The sequence below is a fragment of the Sus scrofa genome, chromosome 9, assembly GCF_000003025.6.
Source record: "Sus scrofa isolate TJ Tabasco breed Duroc chromosome 9, Sscrofa11.1, whole genome shotgun sequence".
NCBI lineage: Eukaryota > Metazoa > Chordata > Mammalia > Artiodactyla > Suidae > Sus > Sus scrofa.
Window position 1 is genome coordinate 55,727,921 of NC_010451.4, and position 22,697 is coordinate 55,750,617.

General features: G+C 47.8%; 1 protein-coding gene across 4 annotated transcripts in view; it reads left to right on the forward strand.

Annotated features, from left to right (window-relative positions):
* The window catches only part of FLI1 (Fli-1 proto-oncogene, ETS transcription factor), a 136,880-nt gene extending 115,016 nt beyond the window's left edge, over nt 1-21,864 (forward strand). For all 4 annotated transcript variants that reach the window (XM_021063122.1, XM_021063121.1, XM_021063124.1 and 1 more), the window contains 4 exons: nt 13,125-13,190; nt 15,612-15,671; nt 18,723-18,770; nt 19,873-21,864. In XM_021063122.1, coding sequence (XP_020918781.1) covers nt 13,125-13,190; nt 15,612-15,671; nt 18,723-18,770; nt 19,873-20,402 — 704 coding nt within the window. In that variant the 3' untranslated portion in view covers nt 20,403-21,864. The remainder of the gene's footprint in view (nt 1-13,124; nt 13,191-15,611; nt 15,672-18,722; nt 18,771-19,872) is intronic.

Genomic DNA, 22,697 nt, shown 5'->3' on the forward strand with positions numbered 1-22,697 from the left:
GGGAGGATGTTTGAGGGGGCCATAGTTGCTGAAAAGGATTTCAAAGAAGTTTGTTCAGTCTCATGCTCATAAACCAAATTTCTATTTCCGCCCCCCCCAGCCTCCGCGCCGGGTCAGAGGTGATATAGGGATTTGGGGAATCATCTAGTGTTTCACTAGCCAGGGCATAGATAGCATCTGTTGTTATTTTAACATAAAAACCTTTCCCAAGTTCTTTTCATGGATGTAACAAAGTATTCTCTTCGGAGAAGCTCCTATCTGAGATAGCAAATAACTTACTTCTCATGAAATATCCTTTGGGGGGACGATCAAGTCTTTGAGGAGGAAGCGCTATCGTGAGAAACAATGACCAGGACTCAACTGGTCTTCTGCTCTCCGGCCTTGGGGATCTGTAAGCTCTCACACGTGAGGATCAATGAAAAGTGTAACATGCCTCTGATGAAGTTCAGATTCTCATGTCAGGCATATTCTTTTTTTTTTTTTTTTTTGTCTTTTATCTTCTTAGGGCCACACCCGCAGCGTATGGAGGTTCCCAGGCTAGGGGTTAATCGGAACTGTAGCCGCCGGCCTACGCCACAGCCATAGCAATGCGGGATCCAAGCTGTGTCTACGACCTACTCCACAGCTCACAGCAACACCAGATCCTTACTTAACCCACTGAGCGAGGCCAGGGATCAAACCCACAACCTCATGGTTCCTAGTCGGGTTCATTTCCACTGTGCCATGACAGGAACTCCTGTCAGGCATATTCTAAAGAGAAAGTGGTCAATTAAGTGGGATTATTATTTTATCAGAATCCAATATGCCCTCTGAAACCCAAGTCCCCCCTTCTTCAAGATATGTTTTCCTTACTCCCAAAGACAACGGTCCCTTCTCCAGACACAGCCACACTCACAAGCCATCTGTGGACCTAATTACAGATTACCTTATAGTCTTTAATGATGAGTTTTGTCCTATATCCTTTTTTCTAGCCCTCTAAATATCCAGCAAATACCATTGACAGTTAATGGATTCATCAAGGAAGGAAGATCTAGTTTATCAATTTAATTAAATAGTGACTCAGTCCTTCTGCTTCCCTAAAGAAAGAACCAGAAGGAGTTCTGGTTGTGGCTTAAGCGGGGACAACCCTAACTAGTATCCATGAGGATGCGGGTTTGATCCCTGGCCTTACTCAATGGTTTAAGGATCTGGCATTGTCGCAAGCTGCAGTGTAGATGGTGGATGTGGCTGGTATCTGGCATTGATGTGGCTGTGGTGTACGCTGGCAGCTATGGCTCCAATTTGACCCCTAGCCTGGGAACTTCCATATGGCTGGGTACAGTCCTAAAAAAGACCAAAAAAAAAAAAAAAGAAAAAAGAAAACAAACAAAGAACCAGAAGAAATCAGCCTTGATCAACACAAGAAAGATTAACTTCTATTTCCAAGGAATAAAACTCTGGGAAAGAGTAGCAGCTTATAATCTTAAAGGATGCTTTGGCCTGTATAAAGAATTTTCACATGTATGATCTCATTTATTCTCAAAAGAACCTTGTGAGGACTAAATAGGCCATTTGCTTTTCCATATTCTTAAATTTTAAAGGAATTATTTTTCCCCGTGTCTACCTGTTAGAGATAGGTCGACTGAGATACAGAGAGACTGTCACCTGCCTAAGTTCACATGGCTCATCATTGGCAGTGAACCCCAATCCAGAGTTCTTTCCATGGCAATGAACTCTTTCCCTGCTTGGAATGGATTAAAGAGAAATTATAGAATTCCTTCCCATGAAAATCTTTAAGAGCTCTCAATAACACCTGTTACACGTGCTAAGATTTCGGTACACCTCTTCCAAAGAGATGGGATAATGTTAAAAACTCCTTGAGTTTCAAAAGTCTCTGGCCTGCCTGTACAATAATTATCAGTCCTGCCCAATATCCTAGAGGAGTTTAGAGAAAGGCATTTTTTTCTTGTCTGAGTCATACTTTCAATTTCTATTAAAATTCTTATATGGCCACATATGCTTTCTCTCAGGCTTTGGGCCTCCAGGCCTCTGCTAATTTGCATGTCTGGTTTAGATAATGTCTGAAGTTTCCTTCCAACCTGAAAAGAAGCCTCGGATTCTATTATATAAGTGAGACCACATTCCACCTGCCACGAGTGGATAGTTCTTTGTCTTGAACTCCTGTGCTTTTGATGTGTGGATGCAGGGCTCAGAGAGGGAAGTATTTCCTACTCACCTGCTCACGAAGATGAAGATGGAGTGTTCCTTCTGGGAGAACGCCTTCTTCCACACTGGCCCTGGAGAAATGCCCTTTCCTGCCAACTACTCCAGAGGCAGGTCAGAAGGCACATAGTAGGAAGGGATGGAATTTTACGTTCCTTGATTTGAATGGCAATCCCTTGTCAGTGTGCATCTAAGATTTTGCAATTACCCTGATTCTAAGTATGCAAAAATTGCCAAACTCTTTTTTTTTTTTTAACTTTTTACCATTTTAGGGCCGCACCCTTGGCATATGGAGGTTCCCAGGCTAGGGGTTGAATCGGAGCCGTAGCTGCTGGCCTACACCACAGCCACAGCAACTCCAGATCCAAGCCCTGTCTGTGACCTACTGTGATGTAGGATCCTTAACCCACTGAGTGAGGCCAGGGATTGAACCCGTGTCCTCGTGAATACTGATAGATTTGTTTCCGCTGAGCCACAGGGGGAACTCCCTGCCGACCTTTTTAATCGGCTAAGCTCAGCTTGCCTTTTACTGTCTCTCACCCAAACATCAAAACGTTACTGACAAGGTTTTTTTAGCTCATTTTTTCATTTCTTAAATAATTCCCAGCAGGTGAAGAACTGATAACAAGGGATCGCCTTTCCAGAAGGGCTTTGAGATCAATGTAGGGTGACCCAGTCGCTTTTCATAAGAAAAGCATGGCGCTTTGGAGAGCATTTTCATAACATGAGACAGGTCAGATCTCTGTTCCAACCATGTTATCAGTGAGGCCTCCCCTGGTCCCGGCACTGCCTATTCCGCTTCTCTTGTTTTCTTTTTCTCCATAGCACTCACCACCTTCTAATGTATGATGGAGTTTACTATTCGTTTTGAGTGTCAGCTCCAAGAGCAAGGATGTTTGTCTAGCCACCTTTGTATTCTCAGCACATAGAACAGTGTCTGGCTCCGGTTAGTAGAGGTTCAGTAAAATGTTGTTGAATGAATAAATGCGGGTGGGACATGAGATGTTTGCTAAGTTCAGTAAGCCAGAGAGTTCCCATTGTGTCTAGGTGGGTTAAGAATCTGACTAGTATCCATGAGGATGTAGGTTCAACCCCTGGCTTCACTCAGTGGATTAAGGATCCAGCGTTTCTGTGAGCTGTACTGTAGGTGGGCAGACGTGGCTCAGATCCTGAGTTGCTGTGGCTGTGGTGTAGGCAGGCAGCTATAGTTCTGATTTGACCTGGGAACTTCCATATGCTGCAGGTGTAGCCTTAAAAAAAAAAAAAAAAAAAAAAAAAACCAAAAAATAGCCCAGTCTGGGGGAAGGGAAGGACTTGGGGTCAGGGGCATGAAGGTGATAAGATATAGACCCTTGCTTCCCAAAGATGATCACCAAGTGAGGGCCCTGACTACACAAAGCGTTACACCAGGAGGCTGAACAGCCGAGGGCAACAAATATGAGGCCCTCACCAGTGAGCATTGGCCTGCAGAACTTTGGCAGAAAAAGATGCAAAAGTTAACTCGTGCAGCAGACGCAAGACCGTATCTCATATCACCAAAGAGAGTGAGGACGACCCCGCTGAGGAACGTGGGCGTGACAGGGTCAGAACCCCAGTCTCGGAGGAGCCCGGGGGCTGAACACAGGCTGTCTCTCATTCATCCTCAAGCCAGCTTCCCTAAGGGAGCTATTAGGTTTCCTTTTTCCGACCTGGAAGCCTCTTAAACCTGAGGCAGTTTTGACCCAAGAAGTAGGCAATTAAGTTGCGTCTGCATGGCTCAGTGTGGAAGGTAGTTTTGGCCAACACCCAATTAATCTAGTCAGTAGGAATTGCTTTTCCCCTCCAGGCTGGCCCCCGAATCCCACTTGGAGGCCTTACCAACATAAAGAGGTCATTTAAACGTGAGTGGCATTTAGACGCAGAGCCCATAGGAGGAACAAAGTGAAGCAAAGGTCCGAGGTCCACGGGGAGCCTTGGGTCTGCAGACGTGCCACTGGCCTTTGCAAACTCTCATGTTTGAAAGTCACCCGTTTTTTGCAAGCATTTCTCTCCTGTGTCCTTTCTTCCCTTTGCACGAGGAATATCATCAACAGTAGCTCCATTCTCCTCAACACAGCAGGGCCAGTTCTGAGGCGGAGGGGCTGTTTGGATTCCAGCACAAGACCCTTGAGCAAAGGAAATCTGATCCAGGATGTTTTTGGGTTTTTTTTTTTTTCTTCTTCTTCTTCTTCTGTGAGTTCCAAGTTTGAGGAAAGCCTTCCTGAGATATTTCCCTCCTCCCGAAGTCTCTGTAGAAGCCAGGATCCCCGTTGCTCTTTAGAACATAAGCTCCCCCTGCAGTGGAGGCGGCACTGAGCTGAAGAATGGAGGAAGGAGGTGAAGACCCAGCCCAGGGTTCTGATGCTGTCTGGGCAGGGAACAGGGGAAGTTGACATCTGGGAACAAGGGGGAGGCTGTCATTCCTCAGCCCAGTAATACACTTGCGGGCAGCCAGAGCCACCACCTGCGCCACCTTCCAAACTGGGATCCAGGATCTTCTTCTGTGAGAGAGCCACTCTTGATTCTGATTTGGGAATCACTGATCCAGGGGCACAGGAATGGAACTATCCTTCCTCCTCCAGGCTTCTCTTCTTTCCCAGAGCCTTCCCTAATGAGCTTTTTAACCTTAATTCACTGAGACCAGCACCTTAGGGGTGCAAGCAAGACTGTGTAGCCTGCATGCATACTGTGGCAATTTCTAAATTGCCATTTATCGAATGCATATTTAATCCTCCTAGCAACCCCATAAAGCATCTGTTATTAATCCTTTTTAGAGAAGCAGAACCTGGCATTTGAAGGCAGCATAACCTTCTGATCAAGATTGTTTAGCAAAGGGCGTTCCTGTTGTGGCTCTGCAGGTCAAGAACCAACAAGCATCCATGAGGATGTGGGTTTGATCCCTGGCCTCACTCAGTGGGTTAAGGATCTGGCATTACCATGAGCTGTGGTATAGGTCACAGATGCAGCTTGGACCCCGAGTTGCTGTGGCTGTGGCTGTGGTGTAGGCTAACAATTGCAGCTCTGATTTGACCCCTAGCCTGGGAACTTCCATATGCCACAAGGGCAGCCCCCCCAAAAAAGACTCTTCAGCGGAGTGAATGGCTAAGCTGGGATCTGAACCCAGGGAGAAATAATTCTAAACGCCATGTCGTAACCACTCACCTGTCAGAGGGCAAGGGTGTCTTCACCAAGGCACCCAAGCCCTGTGTGACCTTCACAGCTCAGGGGCTAGGTGCCTTTGCACAGCTCTGGAAGTGGGGGGGTCCAGCCAGCAGGTCAGACATCTGCTGTGCTCACCAGCAGGGGTCATAGGGAGATAGGGGCAGGCAGGGGGTTGGTCCCGAGTCGGGAAGGTTCAAGAAGCAGGCAGGCTGTCATGGGTGCGGCACAGCATGAAGGAAAGCCCAGAGGGCAGCAGATTTGGGTTGGTGGCCAGTAGAGCCTGCTCCTCCTCAAAGACTGGACATCTTGTAACCGGGGGCCTCAGAGGGAGCGGGGTTTCGGAGGACTGCCCAGCCCAGTCCTCTCCCAGCAGCAAGGGTTCTGCCCTGTGGATATGGGACCTTCTGGGTGATGGGTCTTCCTCCTGGTGGGCTTGGCTTTTTCTTGGGAAATTTGAGGCTTTGGGTTTGAGGTCTTCTTTGTCAGAGCTTTTCTCCTTCGGTACCCTCACTCTTCTGAGAAAGGAGGTCTGGATGGAACTGAGAGAAGCCTCTGGTCTGAGCGGGAGCAGCCTTGCCCCTGCGTCTGCTGAAAGGTCTGCATTCAGAAGCTGGGCTTTCCAAGGATAAACAGCGCTAGGTGCTGCCAACCAGAAATTCAAAGAGAAGTTTCAGGGAAAATCCATCTCTTTCCATCAAGTCATCGAGGGCACGGTGTTAGGTCGTGAGGGACGAAGAGAGAGGCTTTTGTGAGCTGGTGTCTCTGCATCTCTGGCCTCCGGGTGAGGTCATGACAAAGTGGGGAGCTGTGCGTGTTGCCTGGGACATCGGGCCTTCCAAGGGCAAACGGTCGGCATCAGAGCAGAAAGAAATGTCTTTCCTGAGATGTTTGGCCGCATTTCTAGGACCCATTTATCGTACAGAAGCCGAGCTAACACTGGGATGTCTGTGAGAAGGTCACGTCCAGAGACAGGGCTCCCCTTCCAACAAGGATTTGTCAGAAACAAACTTCCATGCTCACATTTCTCCCTCCTCGGGGAGGCTCCCCTGGAATCTAAGAGGCCATTTAGTGTCAAATTCAGCCACACCGGGCGTCCCATAGTGGAGATACTGTTCTGGCCATAACATCCAAGAGGTTGAATTAGCTACAATACCTTGCAGCGCCTAGACTCCCCACAATGAGGCTCTGGTCTCTCTTTGCTTTGGCAAAAGTCACTGGCAGGACCACCTGGGACCACAGGCTCCAGCCCTTCCAGGAGGAATCCTGTGAAAAGGCGTCACAGTAGGATTGGTTATCTTGTGGGGCCAGGGGGTGTCCACCTTCACTGAGGTACCGCGTGTCAAGGGTGATCTGCTGCTGACAGAGCCTCTGCCGCCACACAGAGGTTCTGAGCCCAATTGCTCTGCTGGTCCCCAAAGGTCACAGTTTTGCCCACCGTGCCTTTGGCTGCCAGCTTAACCGTGTGTTTTCAGAAGTCAGTTCTCAGAGAGAGCAGACAGCACGCACCGTATTTGGGGGCTCGGGGTGGGGGGGGCAGGCTCAGGCTCAGGCTGCTTCGTGGGCCAGGCGCACCCCCAGGGGACCTCCCCACATGCTGACCAGCGGCCAGGACCCAGGGAGCACTGACACAGCTGGGCGTCAGGCCCGGGGAGGGAGAGTGTTTGTGCAGAAATGTGAGTTGTTGGGTAACTCTCGGGTCCAGGCTTTTCCATTTTGGTTATAGACAGATTCTCTCTCTCTCTCTCTCTCTCTCTGTGTGTGTGTGGGGGGGGGCAGGGGGGAGACTAGCACTGACCACACTGCTAAGTTCTCACTCATATGACTTTTAGGAGAAAAACAATAAGCCCTCATTTCAACAGTGACATTGTTAAGATATATATAAAATAACATGCAAGTCACTTAAGTGAGTGGCCTCTAGTCCTGGACCTCCCTGTGGCGACAAGTTCTCCGTCTAGGCGAATTGTTGTCCATTCTGCTCAGAAGGCACACGGAGTTAATAGTCTACATTCCCCATCACCTGGATTCTTCATTTAGTGGGGAGGAGTCGGGGTAGGGGCTCTGATTCCCCTTCAGCGAGTAAACCAGTGACCAGCAAGAGGAAGTGGGTATATTTAGCAAGAAGGAGAAAATATTGGCCCAGTTTATTCATTCAGTCAACAAATATTTCTTGTACTCGCTCTGTGCTCGGCATTGTCCCAGGTTCTTGGTTCTATCAGAGAACGGAGGAGGGGTCTCTACAGATGTGGACCTGACATTCAGGCAGAAGATGGAGACAATAAACAACACGGATTAGTTATTGATTAAATTTTAGATGATAAGTGGAAAAATTAGAAGTAAAGCAGAGTAAGAGGGATGGAGAGAGGGGAAGGGGGCTAACGTGCCCTTGGTAGGGCTGGCGGTTGTATTTCTGGGTCTGAATGTTTTTTAGGTATTTAATGATGTAAATACAGGAATATTCTTAATTGCTAATATTTACCGAGGCTGACTGCACTGGGCACTGGGCCAGCACTTTGCCTGGATGCCTCATTTAATCTGCGAGGCTGCCCTGGTGCTTCAAATCTCTAAGGCAGAGTGCCAGACGTTAGCTCTTAACCTTGGCCTTCTCCATCTCAGCTTTGTCCTTGCAGTGGGACTTACTCCAAAAGCACTGGCTTTCATTTAAATCTTACGTTTGCCAACTCTTGGGCATATATCTGGAGAAAATGAAAGAATCTTACACAAACTCCAGTGCCCACAGAGAGCATTTGTCAAGCTCCTCAGTAAATGGGCCCAGGTGTCCTTTGTGGACTCAGGAGCCAGTGGCAGGATTTTCCATGCAAATAGGTAGGAATGAAGGAGCAAGTGGCAGGGAGCCTGTGGCTTCTGCTGCCCTGATTCCACCCTCTGTGCTGAGACTGTTGCCTAAAGACGCTGGCTTACAGCATGGCCCACTGCTGTTTATTGCTCTGTTAACGCCACAGGAGGCGTTGAGGCTGGTTCAGGCTGATCACTGGTAGCCTCTCTGTTTCTGTCCCTTCCTTTTTACCTACTAGAGGACTTGAGGATTGGTTGGGACTTCAAAAGCCCCGTCAGCTGGGCTTTTCCCTGAGGCAGGCCTGAGGGGGATTGCATGCCCCCAGCTCCGTGGCCCTCCTCATGCCTGGAGACATCTCGGGAAAGATGGAGCTGCCAGACTCTTCTTAAGGCATGGACTTCAGACACAATTGGGCACTTAGGATTAGGAAAAAATCTAGCCACACCCACCCTCTGTGGGTTAGAGGGAATGTATCCAGCCATTCTGTACCTCTTGGATGCCTGTGCTGCCCAGAGTTAGAATAAAAGACAAAGAAGAAAAGTTGATAAGAAGTCAATATCACCAAAGCCATAATTTGAGCTTAATATCTTTTTTTTTTTTTGGTCTTTTTAAGGCTGTACCTACGGCACATGAAGATTCCCAGGCTAGGGGTGGAATCAGAGCTGTAACTGCCAGCCTACACCACGGCCACAGCAACGCAGATATGAGCCATATCTGCAACCTACACCACAGCTCATGGAAACACCGGATCCTTAACCCGCTACATGAGGCCAGGGATTGAACCTGCGACCTCATGGATGCTAGTCAGATTCATTTCGGCTGAGCCACAACAGGAGCTCCCATAATTTGAGCTTTTAAAAAAAAGGTTCTTCTGAATGAGTATGCCATAGTCTCCAGAGAGAATGGAAGCCTCCTATAGACTAAGGATTGAGTAGAAAAATTGATCATAGGGAGTTCCCACTGTGGCTCAGCAGTAACAAACCTGAATAATATCCATGAGGATGTGGGTTTGATCCCTGGCCTCACTCAGTGGGTTAAGGATCCAGCGATGCCGTGAGCTGTAGTGTAATTCGCAGACGCGGCTCGGATCTGGCGTTGCTATCTATGACTGTGGTGTAGGCTGGCAGCTGCAGCTCCCATTCAAACCCTAGCCTGGGAACTTCCATATGTCTCAGGTGTGGCCCTAAAAAGCAAAAGAAAAAAAATTAAAACTGTTTGAGTCAGAGATCTTATCAGTGCAGTCAGTCAGAACCTGAGATAACACACACCAATTCCTGGAACACAGTGAGTTGCTTTTTCTTTTTGCATGAATTGGTCACTTTCTATTCCACTTTCTGTTCTGTTCCTGCTTGATGCACCTTCCTCCCCCAGCACTCCATCCATCCCACGCACACGCCAAGCTGCCCTCTCCGCCACACCCTGCTTTCACAGTATTGCCTCAGGCCCCAAACCTCTCCCGGTTTCCATTGCCTGGAACCCAGGGCCGTTAAGTTTGCTGACCGGCTGTCAACATGGACTTGAGCCTGGCATCAGCCCTCTGTTCCAGCCGGCTTCCCTCGGCTGTAGCCCCACAGTCCCATATGTGGTTGCCTCCTATCTGTCACGTTCATATCCCACCACAGCTTCTGCCATGTGCTTGCCAAAGAGGCCTCACTCAGGTCACAAGGCCCCAGTGACACTTACCTCTCCTCCCTTAACTTCCTCTGGCATGCCACTGGCACATGACCTATGCTTCCTCCCACTCTGCTATTGTCTCATGTGTAAAGGCAAGGACAGGGAGCTTTTTTCATATTATCTCTCATCCACTCGGTGGCCAAACACACAATACACTGCAGAAATCAGTCCCAAATAAATTACTGGAGGCCTAACCGGCATCTCCCCCCAACCACTGCCACCCACCCACCAAAGAAACATCTTAGAAGAACTTGGCCTTTCCCTGAGGGTCCCCTGGCCTTGAACACATGCTGCTGACCTGACAGCCCGGCAAATATCCATGAGAAAGTCAGTTGCACCCCAAGCTTGTAAACACAAACACCCTGGGTTCTTTGTTTTTGTTTTATTTGGTTTGGGGGCTAGCAGAAGACTCTATTTGCAGGGGGAACCGTGAGGGGAAAAAAACGTCAAATAGAAATAAAAACAGACAGCTCAGATGAGCCGAGCTTTGTCTCTCTTTTGCCCCCGTCCCTCCCCTCTTCCCAATTCCATCCCCTTCACTTTCTGTTTTGCTTTTCATGCCAATTGCTAAAGATTGTAATTTTAAAAGTGCACTGGCTTTTCCAGAGCCAGGAGGAATGTGCATCCGCACGTGGATTTTTTCCACAAGAAAATTGGTCCTGTCTTTTGGTTCCTCTTAGCCAGAAACCATGAGAACAGGCCAGTCCATCTTTGCTGTTCTTCTAATTTGTCTGAGGGGCTCAGAAGAGGCTGGTTTGCGTTTCGCCCCGTCTGACCATTGTTTGATGAGGTTTGCGCTCCATTTGTGCGCGTGGTTTTTATGGTTGCTTTGTTGTCCGTAGAAAGACTTTGAAAGTCATAATTCTGTATCCTTAAGCTCCTCTGCTATTCCTGCTCCATGTCTCAACGGGACTCCCACCATGAGAAAGGAAAAGAGTTTCCAGTCTCCAGCCAGTCAGTGAAACAATTTCTGAACATGGTTATGGGGACATGTGGATTCTTTCAAGAGAGTGGTTGGGATCATGACTGCTCAGAATCAATGGGGCGTCCGCCAAGGCCATCTGGAGCCTTCTGAGCACTTCCAGGCGGGAAGTATCTCTCCAGCTCTTTGTTTCTCGGTCCAGCCACACCTCTGGCCTTTTTTCCTTTCTCTGTGGTCATCCACTCTCAATGGAAAAGCATGAGAGACCGAGGAGACCCCGTGATGTGCCCACAGCATCAGTGTGCTGGAGTGAGGGCTGGCGCCGCTGCCCGGGGCCCCATGGCCGGGGCTGTGAGACATTCTCCCAGTGAACCTTTAATCTGGACCTTACCTGTCTGTGCAGAGCTGCTTAAAGCTCTTTCCGAGGGAGTTCCCTTTGTGGCTCAGCAGTTTACGAACCCGACTAGGATCCATGAGGATGCAGGTTCGATCCCTGGCCTCGCTCAGTGGATTAAGGATCCAGCGTTGCTGTGAGCTGTGTGGCTAGGATCCCTCGGTGCTATGACTGTGGTGTAGGTCGCAGACAAGGCTCAGATCTGATGTTGCTGTGCCTTTGGCTGTGGCCAGCAGCTGTAGCTCTGATTCAACCCCTAGCCTGGGAACTTCCATATGCCACAAATGTGGCCCTAAAAAGCAAAAAAGAAGCGCTTTCCCACATGGTTTTGGACATTTTTTCTTTCTAAACATAGCTTATATTTATAAAATACCTTATAAGCTGCTTGCATATGTTATCCCATTTGAGTATGACCTCTTTGTCCTTTAAGGCTGCTGTAACAAGGTACCATCGGCTGGGGGCTAGAAACTACAGAAATGTACTTCTTGACCTTCTAGAGGTGAGGAGTCTGAGATAAGGTGCCAGCATGGTCAGGTTCTGGTGAGGGCTCCCTTCTGGGTAGCAGACGGCTAATTTCTTGTGCCCTCACATGGCAGGAAGCAGGCGAGCTACCTCTGTGACCTCTTCTTCTACGGGCACTAATCCCATTCTACTCTCATGACTTATTCTCAAAGACCCCACCTCCCAACATCATCACACTGGGGTGTGATGAATTCGACGTATGAATTGGGGGAGGGCACACAGACATTCAGGTAATAACATTAGCACAATCTTGTAGGGTAGATAAATCCTGTGAACTTTCGCTTTCATATTTTAAAACATTGATGCCCAAGGATGTCTTTTTTTTTTTTTTTTTTTTTTTTTTTGTCTTTCTGCCTTTTCTAGGGCCGCTTCCTGCGGCATATGGAGGCTCCCAGGCTAGGGGTCCAGTCGGAGCTGTAGCCACCGGCTGACGCCGGAGCCACAGCCACACGGGAGCCGAGCCACGTCTGCGACCTACACCACAGCTCATGGCAATGCTGGATCCTTAACCCACTGAGCAAGGCCAGGGATCGAACCCACAACCTCATGGTTCCTAGTCAGATTTGTTAACCACTGCACCACGACGGGAACTCCTTTTTTTTTTTTTTTTTTTTTTTGAATAGGGCGGCACCCACAGCCTCTGGAGGTTCCCAGGCTAGGGGTCAAATCAGAGCTGTAGCTACCAGCCTACACCACAACCACAGCAATGCCAGATCCGAGCCTCATCTATGACCTATGCTGCAGCTCACAGCAATGCTAGATCGTAGACCCACTGAGTGAGGCCAGGGATCGAACACACATTCTCATGGATACTAGTTGGGTTTCTTACTGCTGAGCCACACTGGGAACTCCCAGCACAAGGATGTGTTGATTCAACCAAGGTCTCACAACAAACCTGAGGGAAGGGCCAGAACTCGAACCAACCCAATGATTTCAAATCCAGGCTTCCTTCCATTTCTTTGGTTCCCTGTCAGTGTCCCTGTTCATTCCACTTAGCTTCCTTTGCCCCCGTGAAGTGTACACTTCCAGAATTTAGCGATGCTTACCAGGTTATTGAGTGGTATTTTATTTTATTTTTTTTTTTAGGGCCGCACTCGCGGCATATAGATGGAGGTTCCCAGGGTAGGGGTCCAATTGGAGCTGTATCTGCCGGCCCACACCACAGCCACAGCAACATGGGATCCAAGCCGCATCTGCGACCTACACCACAGCTCACGGCAACGCCGGATCCTTAACCCACTGAGCTAGGCCAGGGATCGAACCCGCAACCTCATGGTTCCCAGTCGGATTCGTTAACCACTGAGCCACGACGGGAACTCCTAAAAGGTTATTGCTGCGTTAAATGTAATTTCTCCTGATGGCTGAAAGGTCATCTTCATGCAAGGTTTCTGAAGAGCAGGAGATGCTGATGTACCTTTGCTTGCTGTTTCCCTTAGACCCTTCCTATGACTCGGTCAGGAGAGGAGGATGGGGCAACAACATGAATTCTGGCCTCAACAAAAGTAAGTAAATGCCATTCTCTTCTTTGGGAGGAAGACCTTGTTCTGAGGACGGGGTGGAGAAGAGGAGTAAAGGAGGCACAGGAGTGGGCACTTTGTTGTCCTGCTTTTGGAGTGGACATCAACATGAATGGCCAGTGTAGGACCTATCAGTGTTCCCGGGTCCTTGAGGGGTAGGGGCTTTTCACTCAGACCTTTGAGTTTGGTTTCCTTGTATTTGGTTTTAGAATTTTTGAAGTTGGAAGATTTTTCAGGACAAGGGTCTGGATGGATGACACATCACTGGATTTTGGATTCTGTCATTTAAGTTGTGATAAGGACCCTCCATGACTTTGCTTCCCTCCTCATCCAGGCATTGTCCTCCCAGCATCCCCACCCCATTTCGGGAAAGACTGAGGGGGGGATAACCTGATGAGGAGATAGTAGGGGGTCCGACTTATCACTTTGGATTGGCGTCCAACCCTAAGTCCCCCATGAAGGGAACAGGGAAAGAGACTGCCTCATAAACTCCTGACCCTGAATCTGTCAATCTTGCCATCTCTAGGAGTAAAATATCATGCACAGGAAGGGAATTCTTTCAAGAAAGAAGTGGGAATTACAAATTAATGCCCAAGTGATAACCAAGAGCCCATTTAATAACATGGAATTTCCCACTGTGGATCAGAGGTAACAAACCCGACTAGTATCCATGAGGACACGGGTTCCATTCCTGGCCCCGCTCTGTCAGTTAAGGATCTGGTATTGCCATGAGCTGTGGTGCAGGTTGCAGACGTGGCTTGGATCTGGTGTTGCTGTGGCTGTGGTGTAAGGCCGGCAGCTGCAGCTCCGATTCAGCCCCTAGCTTGGGAACTTCCACATGCTGTGGCTGCGGCCCTAAACAGACAAAATAATAATATGGATTATTTGTGTATTCTGCACCAAGCTCTTGGCACTGTGGGGTTCACAGTGGTGAATCAGACATGGGCCAACCTCTCAAGCAGGGAAGAGAAATCCTGCACACACACACACCCCCTCCCTCTGGGTGGCATCAGGAAGGCCTGCCTTGTGGACCGGGGGCCACTTGAGTTGGCCCTGGGAGGAGAGGCAGGATTCGAACCCACAGAAACAGGGAAGACAAGCCCTTCCAGGAGAGGTGAGGCCAGGGAAAGACATCAAGATTGACAGGCTCAGTGGAAATGAATCTGACCAGCAACCATGAGGACCCACGTTCGATCCCTGGCTTAGCTCAATGGGTTAAGGATCCGGCGTTGTGTGGTGTAGCTGGCAGATGCAGCTCAGATCTGGCGTTGCTGTGGCTTTGGTGTGGGCTGGCAGCTACAGCTCCGATTTGACCCCTAGCCTGGAAACCTCCATATGCCATGGGTGCGGCCTTAAAAAGACAAAAAGAATAAAGAAGAAAGACTGACAAGTTCTGACAGTCAGGGAGGACTCGGGCTTCTGGAGTTTAGGATGCATGAAGGGGAGGAGGTCTGGAAAGGGAAGGAAGAGGGTGCAGAGATGCTATGAAGGGAGACCCCAATTCTTTGGCCAACCATGAGTCACTAAGGTTTTTGGATGGTAGAGTGAAGTGGTTTAGGGAGATTAAACTGGCTCAACAACATAGGATGGGTCAGCGGGAAGAGAGGAGTGGTGAGGGTGCCAGTCAGACCAAGCCTTGGACGGTGCAAGAAGCATCTAGATCTGACGTGGAGACATGATGACAAGAGCAGAGAGTGTGTGTACATGAGAGATACCCTGGAGGGCATTCAGCAGACACAGAAACACGGGCTCAAGGGACCTGTGCTCAAATGTCACCTTCTCATGAAGGACCTTTCTAAATTTTCTATATAAAAATGAAATGTGCAGCCATCAGACACTCTGCCTTACCTGTTTATTACTATTTATCGTTGCCTCCCCATTAAAATGAAAGTTCTTGGAGTTCCTGTCGTGGCGCAGTGGAAGCAAATCCAACTGGGAACCATGAGGTTGCGGGTTTGATCCCTGGCCTCGCTCATTGGGTTGAGGATCCAGATTTGCCGTGAGCTGTGGTGTAGGTCGCACATGCAGCTCGGATCCCACATGGCTGTGGCCGGCAGCTACAGCTCCAAGTAGACCCCTAGCCTGGGAACCTCCATATGCCGTGGGTGGGGCCCTAAAAAGACAAAAGACAAAAAATAAATAAACAAATAAATAAATAAATAAAAGGCAAGTTCTTGCGGGAACTGCTGATACAGTGCTGGATCTCTAGCATGGAGAACAGTGCCAGCACTTGGTAGCTTCTGGATAAATATTTATCAAATAAAATGAATAAAAGAGTGAGTGGATTGCATGAATGAATGAGAAAGCATCTTTGTCCTTCCTTGGGGCCGGGGAGCATTTGACGAGCTGTTCCCTCCCCTGGTGAGAATGGCCGCACTCACCTTCTTCCTTTCCTTCTTGTTGCAGGCCCCCCTCTTGCAGGAGCACAGACCATGAGTAAGAATACTGAACAGCGGCCCCAGCCAGGTACGCGTCCGTGATAAGTGAACCCCCCCCCCCTTTGCTTCCTGTGTGGCCACTGCTTCCACGTGGTCACCCAAGGAGGATTTAGACAATCCACTGCATTTGTCATCACTCTGCCTTTTCATGGACTCTTAACGTTTGTCGCTCTTATAGATCCAGGAATTGGGTACCTGCCACTGGAATCGTGTAGGGACTCATGAAATATCCGAGGTGGCAGAAGCCTAAAGGTTAGAATGCCTCATTGTGTAAAATAAAGAAACTGAGGCCCAAAGAGGTGAAAGGATTTGCCAAAAGCCACCTCTGGTTTCTGAGCGAGCGAGCGCTGTTAAGCCCAGGCTCCCAAGTGGCTTCACCAAACCTTACCTGTGCTGGATCTACTTAACAGTTAAGGGAGAGGAACTTTTAAAACAGGGAATATCTTTTTCTATCCCCTCACTGTCAACTTATGTGTATCTTTTGCCTGTGGTTGACAAGGGGGAGGAGGAGGGAGTGGGATGGACTGGGAGTTTGGGGTTAGTAGATGCCATCTATTGTATCTGGAGTGGATAAGCAATGAGGTCTTGCTGTACAGCACAGGGAACTCTATCTAGTCACTTGTAATGGAATACAGTGGAAGATAATGTGAGGAAAAAATGTGTATATACACACACACATATGTATGACTGGGTCACTTTGCTGTACAGCAGAAATTGATGAAACATTGTAAATCAACTATAATTAAATATCTTAAAAAACAAAGTTAAAATAAAATCAGAAAACTGGAGACTCTTAGCATTGGAATGGAACCTAGAGATATTTGGGTCTATACCATCCTCCTATCACATCTCAGTCTTATAATTATGTGCGCTCTACTTGAATGCTTATAGTGATGGGGCGCTCACTACCTGATGAGGCCCCATTCCACCACTGGAGCCAGTGTCCCCCACTCTATATCTTCCACTCAAACGTCCCAGTTTGCCCTCTGGAGAAGCCTTCCTTCTGTTCTCTGCGAAGGGCCCAGCTGTTGTACCCCCTCCCCAGCCCAGGTCTACCCTCTCTGTGGGACACAGCCAAGCTGTGTGCTCCAAACAAGCCATTTTGCTTTGGGATGGAGAGACATTATTTTCCATCGCCACTGAAGATAAGCAATAGAAAGTTGACCTACATTTCATCAGGAAAGCTAAGAACTTGCAGACTCTGAGACACAGTCAGACGGAGAGGATTTGACACAGGATTGAAAGAATCCTCAACAACAACAAAATTGACCATTACCTGCCAAAAATATTTTAGTTGTCATACCGTGTGGATAAGAAGGGATAGACTAAGAGGTCTTAAGGACTCTTCAAGTTTATTTGTGATTGTAAGCAAAAACCCTCAAATGATGTTGATTTTTTAAAATTACAATTGTAATTATAAAAATGCTAGAATTGTATCAAACATAGGACAGCATGGCCAAGTTGTGAGCCATCTTTCCAACAATGATTTCCTCACCAGAAAAAAACACAAACCTCCCGTAAGCTACTATTGCAAAGATTTCTTTTATGGCTAAGTAACCATATAAGTTATAAGCACACTGATGTATTATGAATAGTCCTTTTATAGCTAAAATACAAATTCTGGTTGGCGTTGACCTTTCCAAATTTAAAATCATAGAAGATTGTACCAGAAGAGAACTGGAGAATCCAGGAGCCCAGCCCATCCTTTTGCAAATGAGAAAACCAATCCCCAGAGACTGTCCAATGAGTTGATGTTGTTGTTTGGCTTTTTATTGCCGCCCCCGTGGAATATGGAGGTTCCCAGGCTAGGGGTCAAACTGGAGCTACAGCTGCTGACCTACACCACAGCCACAGTAAGGCCAGATCTGAGCCGTGTCTGTAACCTACACCAGAGCTCACGGCAACACCAGACCCTTGACCCACTGAGCGAGGCCAGGGATCAAACCTGCAGCCTCATGGTTCCTACTCAGATTCATTTCCGCTGCACCATGACAGGAACTCCGAATGAGTTATTTTTTTAGTTATAGTTGATTTACCATGTCTTGCTAATTTCTGCAGTACAGAAAAGTGACCCAATAATATATGTACATTCCCTTTCTCATACTATCTTCCATCATGGTCTATCTCAAGAGACTGGATATAGTTCCCTGTGCTGTACAGTAGGACCTCATTGCTTCTCCATTCTAAATAGTTTGCATCTACCAGCCCCAAACTCCCCATCCATGTCACTCTCTCCCCACTCCCCCTTGGCAACCACAAGTCTGCTTGCTATGTCTATGAGTCTGTTTCTGTTTTATAAATAGGTTCTTTGTGCCCTATTTTAGATATTTAGTTTATAACTCAATTGGACTAGAAACCAGCCTGCTTGATTTCAGGCATGTTGATGCAACATCAGAAAAAGAGCCCCCCCCCGAAAAGACTTCCCGTCATGGCTTAGCAGTTAACAAACCCGACTAGTAGCCATGAGGGTACAGGTTTGATCCCTGGCCTCACTCAGTGGGTTAAGGATTTGGCATTGCCATGAGCTGCAGTGCAGGTCACAGACAAGGCTCAGATCTGGTGTTGCTATGGCTGTGGTGCCAGGTGGGCAGCTACAGCTCCGATTCCACCCCTAGCCCAGGAGCCTCCATATGCTGCCAGTGCAGCCCCAAAAAAAAGAAGAAAAAGAGAAATGTGTGGTATGAGGTTGTTCAGAATAGGTAGTTATCCAAGACCCGTCGTCATCTGCCCTTCCTTAAGCCCATTTCGTAAGCCATCCTGCACCTTCCTCATGATGACTGAATATCACCCGGCTCCTTTCCAAACGGTTTTATTATTCTGTGTTCGGTAATGACAGCATTACCTCCACATTTTCAAATATGAAAAAATGATACCGTTACTCTTTTCTGTTGCTTCTGCAATCACGGGGGTCAAGACCCTAACTCTGATCAGGATCTTCGAGGTGTGCAAACAAAAGCTCAGCCGTTTTCTGATGATATTGAAATAAAAATATAAACCCCTGGGGGTATTCTTATTGTTAATGCTGTTGTCTTTATATTTTTAATAACAGTGAAGCAAATTTCCTTTTTTGTTTCCTTAGATCCCTATCAGATCCTGGGCCCGACCAGCAGTCGCCTAGCCAATCCCGGTGAGTTTACTTTGGCCTGAGAGGTTGTCTTCCAGAATGTTCCATAGTTTCATGAGTCACCAAGACCGCTTGGGTGTCCTACGTTCAGACCCCCAATGGGGAGTAACATGTACTTCTTTCCTTGAGTTGTATGACACCTGAGAGGACAGGGCTTGTCATTAAGTGCTGATGATGGCCATTCGCTGACGATGCTTCTGGATAACAAACCTATCAGCCCTGCCTGTTTGCACTGAGGTTGAGATAAGTTTCAACAGAGGAAGACAGGCAGAGGTGGGGCAGTGGGGAACAGGGAACAGTTCCAATCAGCTCTCAGTGATCTTCCTCAAGCCAGACCCAAAGGAATGCATATTCCAAGGATATGATAGTCTCTACTTTAGAGAGTGGTGCAGCATTATCTGGCTTCGTGAAAACAGATAAAATAAACCTGACAATGCATTTTAAGGGTATGTTATTAAAATAACTCTCAAACGAGTTCTAAACCAAGCACACCCCCCTCCAGGAGCTAACAGAACTTTTGCAAGAGTGAGTCCAACCCAGCACCTTCCCACCCAGGGAACTCATGCTGCCCACATCCTCAGGTTATTCCCTAGGGCTGGCCATTCCTGCTCAGAGGATGAAGAAGCCACCAACTCCCTCGCCTCTTTTTTTTTTTTTTTTTTTTTTCTCCCGGCTCAGGTTCTGTTCTGTGGAACTTAGAGCCGAGAGCCAAGCACAAGGGCTAAGGAGCAGCCCAGATCCCATCACCCAAAAGCATTGTCACACCTTCCTCCCTGGGCCTCTGGGAGACTTCAGCACCAAGTAAAGAGTAGACAGGGATCCAGGCCCTCATAGAAGAAGAGAGTCAAGCCTCTTGCCCAAAGGGGAGGGAGGTGGCTTTCCCCAAACCACACAGCTGGTTCTGGACAGATTCCGCCAGGTCCCTGGCAGGTTCTCTCAAGATCCAACCTTGCCGATCAGGCCAGTCTCAGGGGCAGGTGGATTCTGACCATCAGAGGAAATCAAGAGGTTCTCATCCAGGGGGAGGGGACCCTGGCACTGCCGAGGCGGGGCTCCGACTTCCCGGGCTAAGCCTCTCTTCTCCCATCTGCCTCACCACCCGCAGGGAGCGGCCAGATCCAGCTGTGGCAGTTCCTCCTGGAGCTACTCTCGGACAGCGCCAACGCCAGCTGCATCACCTGGGAAGGCACCAACGGGGAGTTCAAAATGACGGACCCCGACGAGGTGGCCAGGCGCTGGGGGGAACGGAAGAGCAAACCCAACATGAATTATGACAAGCTGAGCCGGGCCCTCCGATACTACTACGATAAAAACATTATGACCAAAGTGCACGGCAAGAGGTATGCCTACAAGTTTGACTTCCACGGCATCGCCCAGGCGCTGCAGCCACACCCCACCGAGTCGTCCATGTACAAGTACCCTTCTGATATTTCCTACATGCCCTCGTACCACGCCCACCAACAGAAGGTGAACTTTGTCCCTCCCCACCCGTCCGCCATGCCGGTGACTTCCTCCAGCTTCTTTGGAGCCGCGTCACAATACTGGACCTCCCCCACGGGTGGGCTCTACCCCAGCCCCAACGTCCCTCGCCATCCCAACACCCACGTGCCCTCACACTTAGGCAGCTACTACTAGAAGCTTCCACGGTGGCCTTCTCGCCGAAGCCCCCTCCCTCACACTTCCTGTTGGACCTTTGTGGCCTTGCAGAGAAAGCAAAACCTTCATGTTTCTTTTTTGTTGGACAAAACCTTTTTATTTGTTCTTTAAAAAGCAATCCTCTTTTTTTTTTTTTTTTTTTTTTTTTTTTTTCTTATGTTGGGTAGCTATCGTTTCCTCTACCTTGAACCAAGAGATGATGGATGATTCCATGGGCCAGTACACCAGGTTTGGATTCCTGATCTCTTGTCCTTTTACAAGTTGACTATTTAGATGACTGGAATGGTTTGTGTTATGGTTCTGGGAAAGAAACTGTAGCTCTTCTGTATACTCTTAGGACCAAAGCAGTTTCTTGTCAACACACGGGTCTCATCTTGGACCTTGAAGGGTTCAGTATGATAATCATGGACTTAACCAGTTCTGCTCTGGTTTGAGACTTAACTGAAAATAGAGGCAAGAAGCTTCTTATTTTATCTTAGGAAGACCTAATTCAGTGGATGGCAACTGGAACATTGGTTGTAAGACCAGTGAAGTTTTCACCCAACTGGAATTTAAGAGAAAGAACTAGTGTGTATTTAAGAAGTCACGGGCATTGCAAAATCCCTCTCAGTGATAGCAAGAAATGCACTAGGCTGACCATTCTCTCTAGAAATAGTCCAGGTATGAACTAAGAAATGCCAATGCACATGCAGCCGTTCCTAAAAGACGGAGAGGTAAATAACTTTTTGTGTGTGTTTTTAAAATAATGACAGTGGGTCCCAGAACTTTGAAAAGTCATAGGGATTTCTAAAAACAAACAGATTCGCAAGTGCTGTGCGCTTGTCAGAAGACCAGTCCAGGGTCCACCAACCAGGAGGCAACTTACTGTATAAATTATGCAGAGTTATTTTCCTATATCTCACAGTATTAAAAATAAATAATTAAAAAATGAAAAGAATAAAGAAACGAGTTGACCTCGGTCACACAATGTTACTATCAAATCAGTCGTTGTTATTTTTTTTAATGTAATTTGTACATCTTTTGTCAATCTGTACATTTGAGGTGTGTGTTCGTTTTCACAGCAAGTTTTTAGAAAAGCATAATGTTGTTGTGTTGTGGAGAGGATGTTGATGTCACTGAGTTAACTGGAAAGAGGATCACTGGTTCAGTAATTTAACTTGGAGCACGGACAAAGATGGTCCCTTTCTTTGGAAATGTTTGTAAATAACCAAACTGCAGTCACAAAACTGGGAAAAGAACAACCTGACTTTCCCATTCAGATATGAGGGATTTTTCTATCCTATATATGCAATATTTTTTTTAGATATTAAAATATCTATAATTTTGCAGATAATCATTGACTTTTTTAAGCTGTGTTAAGTGTTAAGCTGACAATGTCATCAAAAACTCTGTTGTAAAATAATTCGACTAAATAAATTGTACAACCTTCCTTCAGAACTGAGGATACGGTTCTCTTATTTACAACCACCGTTCTCTCCCCCTCTCCCTCCTCAGGTCCCAGGGGAAGGTTCCTATTGACTTCTGCTGGCATCACAAAAACTTTTTCCCACACACGCACAGCAGAAAACACAAAATCGGTGTGGTTTTTATGGTTGTTAGTATCGGTCCGGGTTCTCCAGAGAAACGGAACCAAGAGGATATATATGGAGATTTACTATAGGGACTTGGCTCACGGATGATAGAGGCCAAGAAATCCTACAGTCTGCAAGCTGGACACCTAGGAAAGCCAGAGGCGTGTGATTCTGTCCTGGGCTTGAAGGCCTGCGAAGCAGGGAAGCCAGCTGATGGCATAAATCCCGGTTCAAGGGCAGGAGAAATGTCCCACCTCAAGCAGGCAGGCAGGGAGCCAAAGGGCAAATGCCTCCTCCTTCTGCTTTTTGCTCCATTTCAGACCCTGCAGGATGGATGAGGCCCTGCAGCTTGGGGGAGGGCAGTTGGCTTCACTGAATCCATACGTGCAATGCTAATCTCATTCAGAAACACCCCACACTTACAGAGCGGGAAATGCTGTTTCATCTGGGCCACGTCAGACTGATACCGAAAGATAACCTTCACGTTGTTGATGATGTTTACAGAGATTTTTTTAAAACATTATTGAAATCTTCCTCCAGCCTCAAAGGGTTTTCTAGGATGATGCCAAAGGCATGGATAGATTGTCCAAAACCCAGAACAAAAGAGTCAGGTCCATCCAGGACAGACCTTGGCCATCAGACTTCACTCTTGCATCCACCAAGCACCTCAAACCCAAGTGCTATCACCCTGATACTCCAGCAG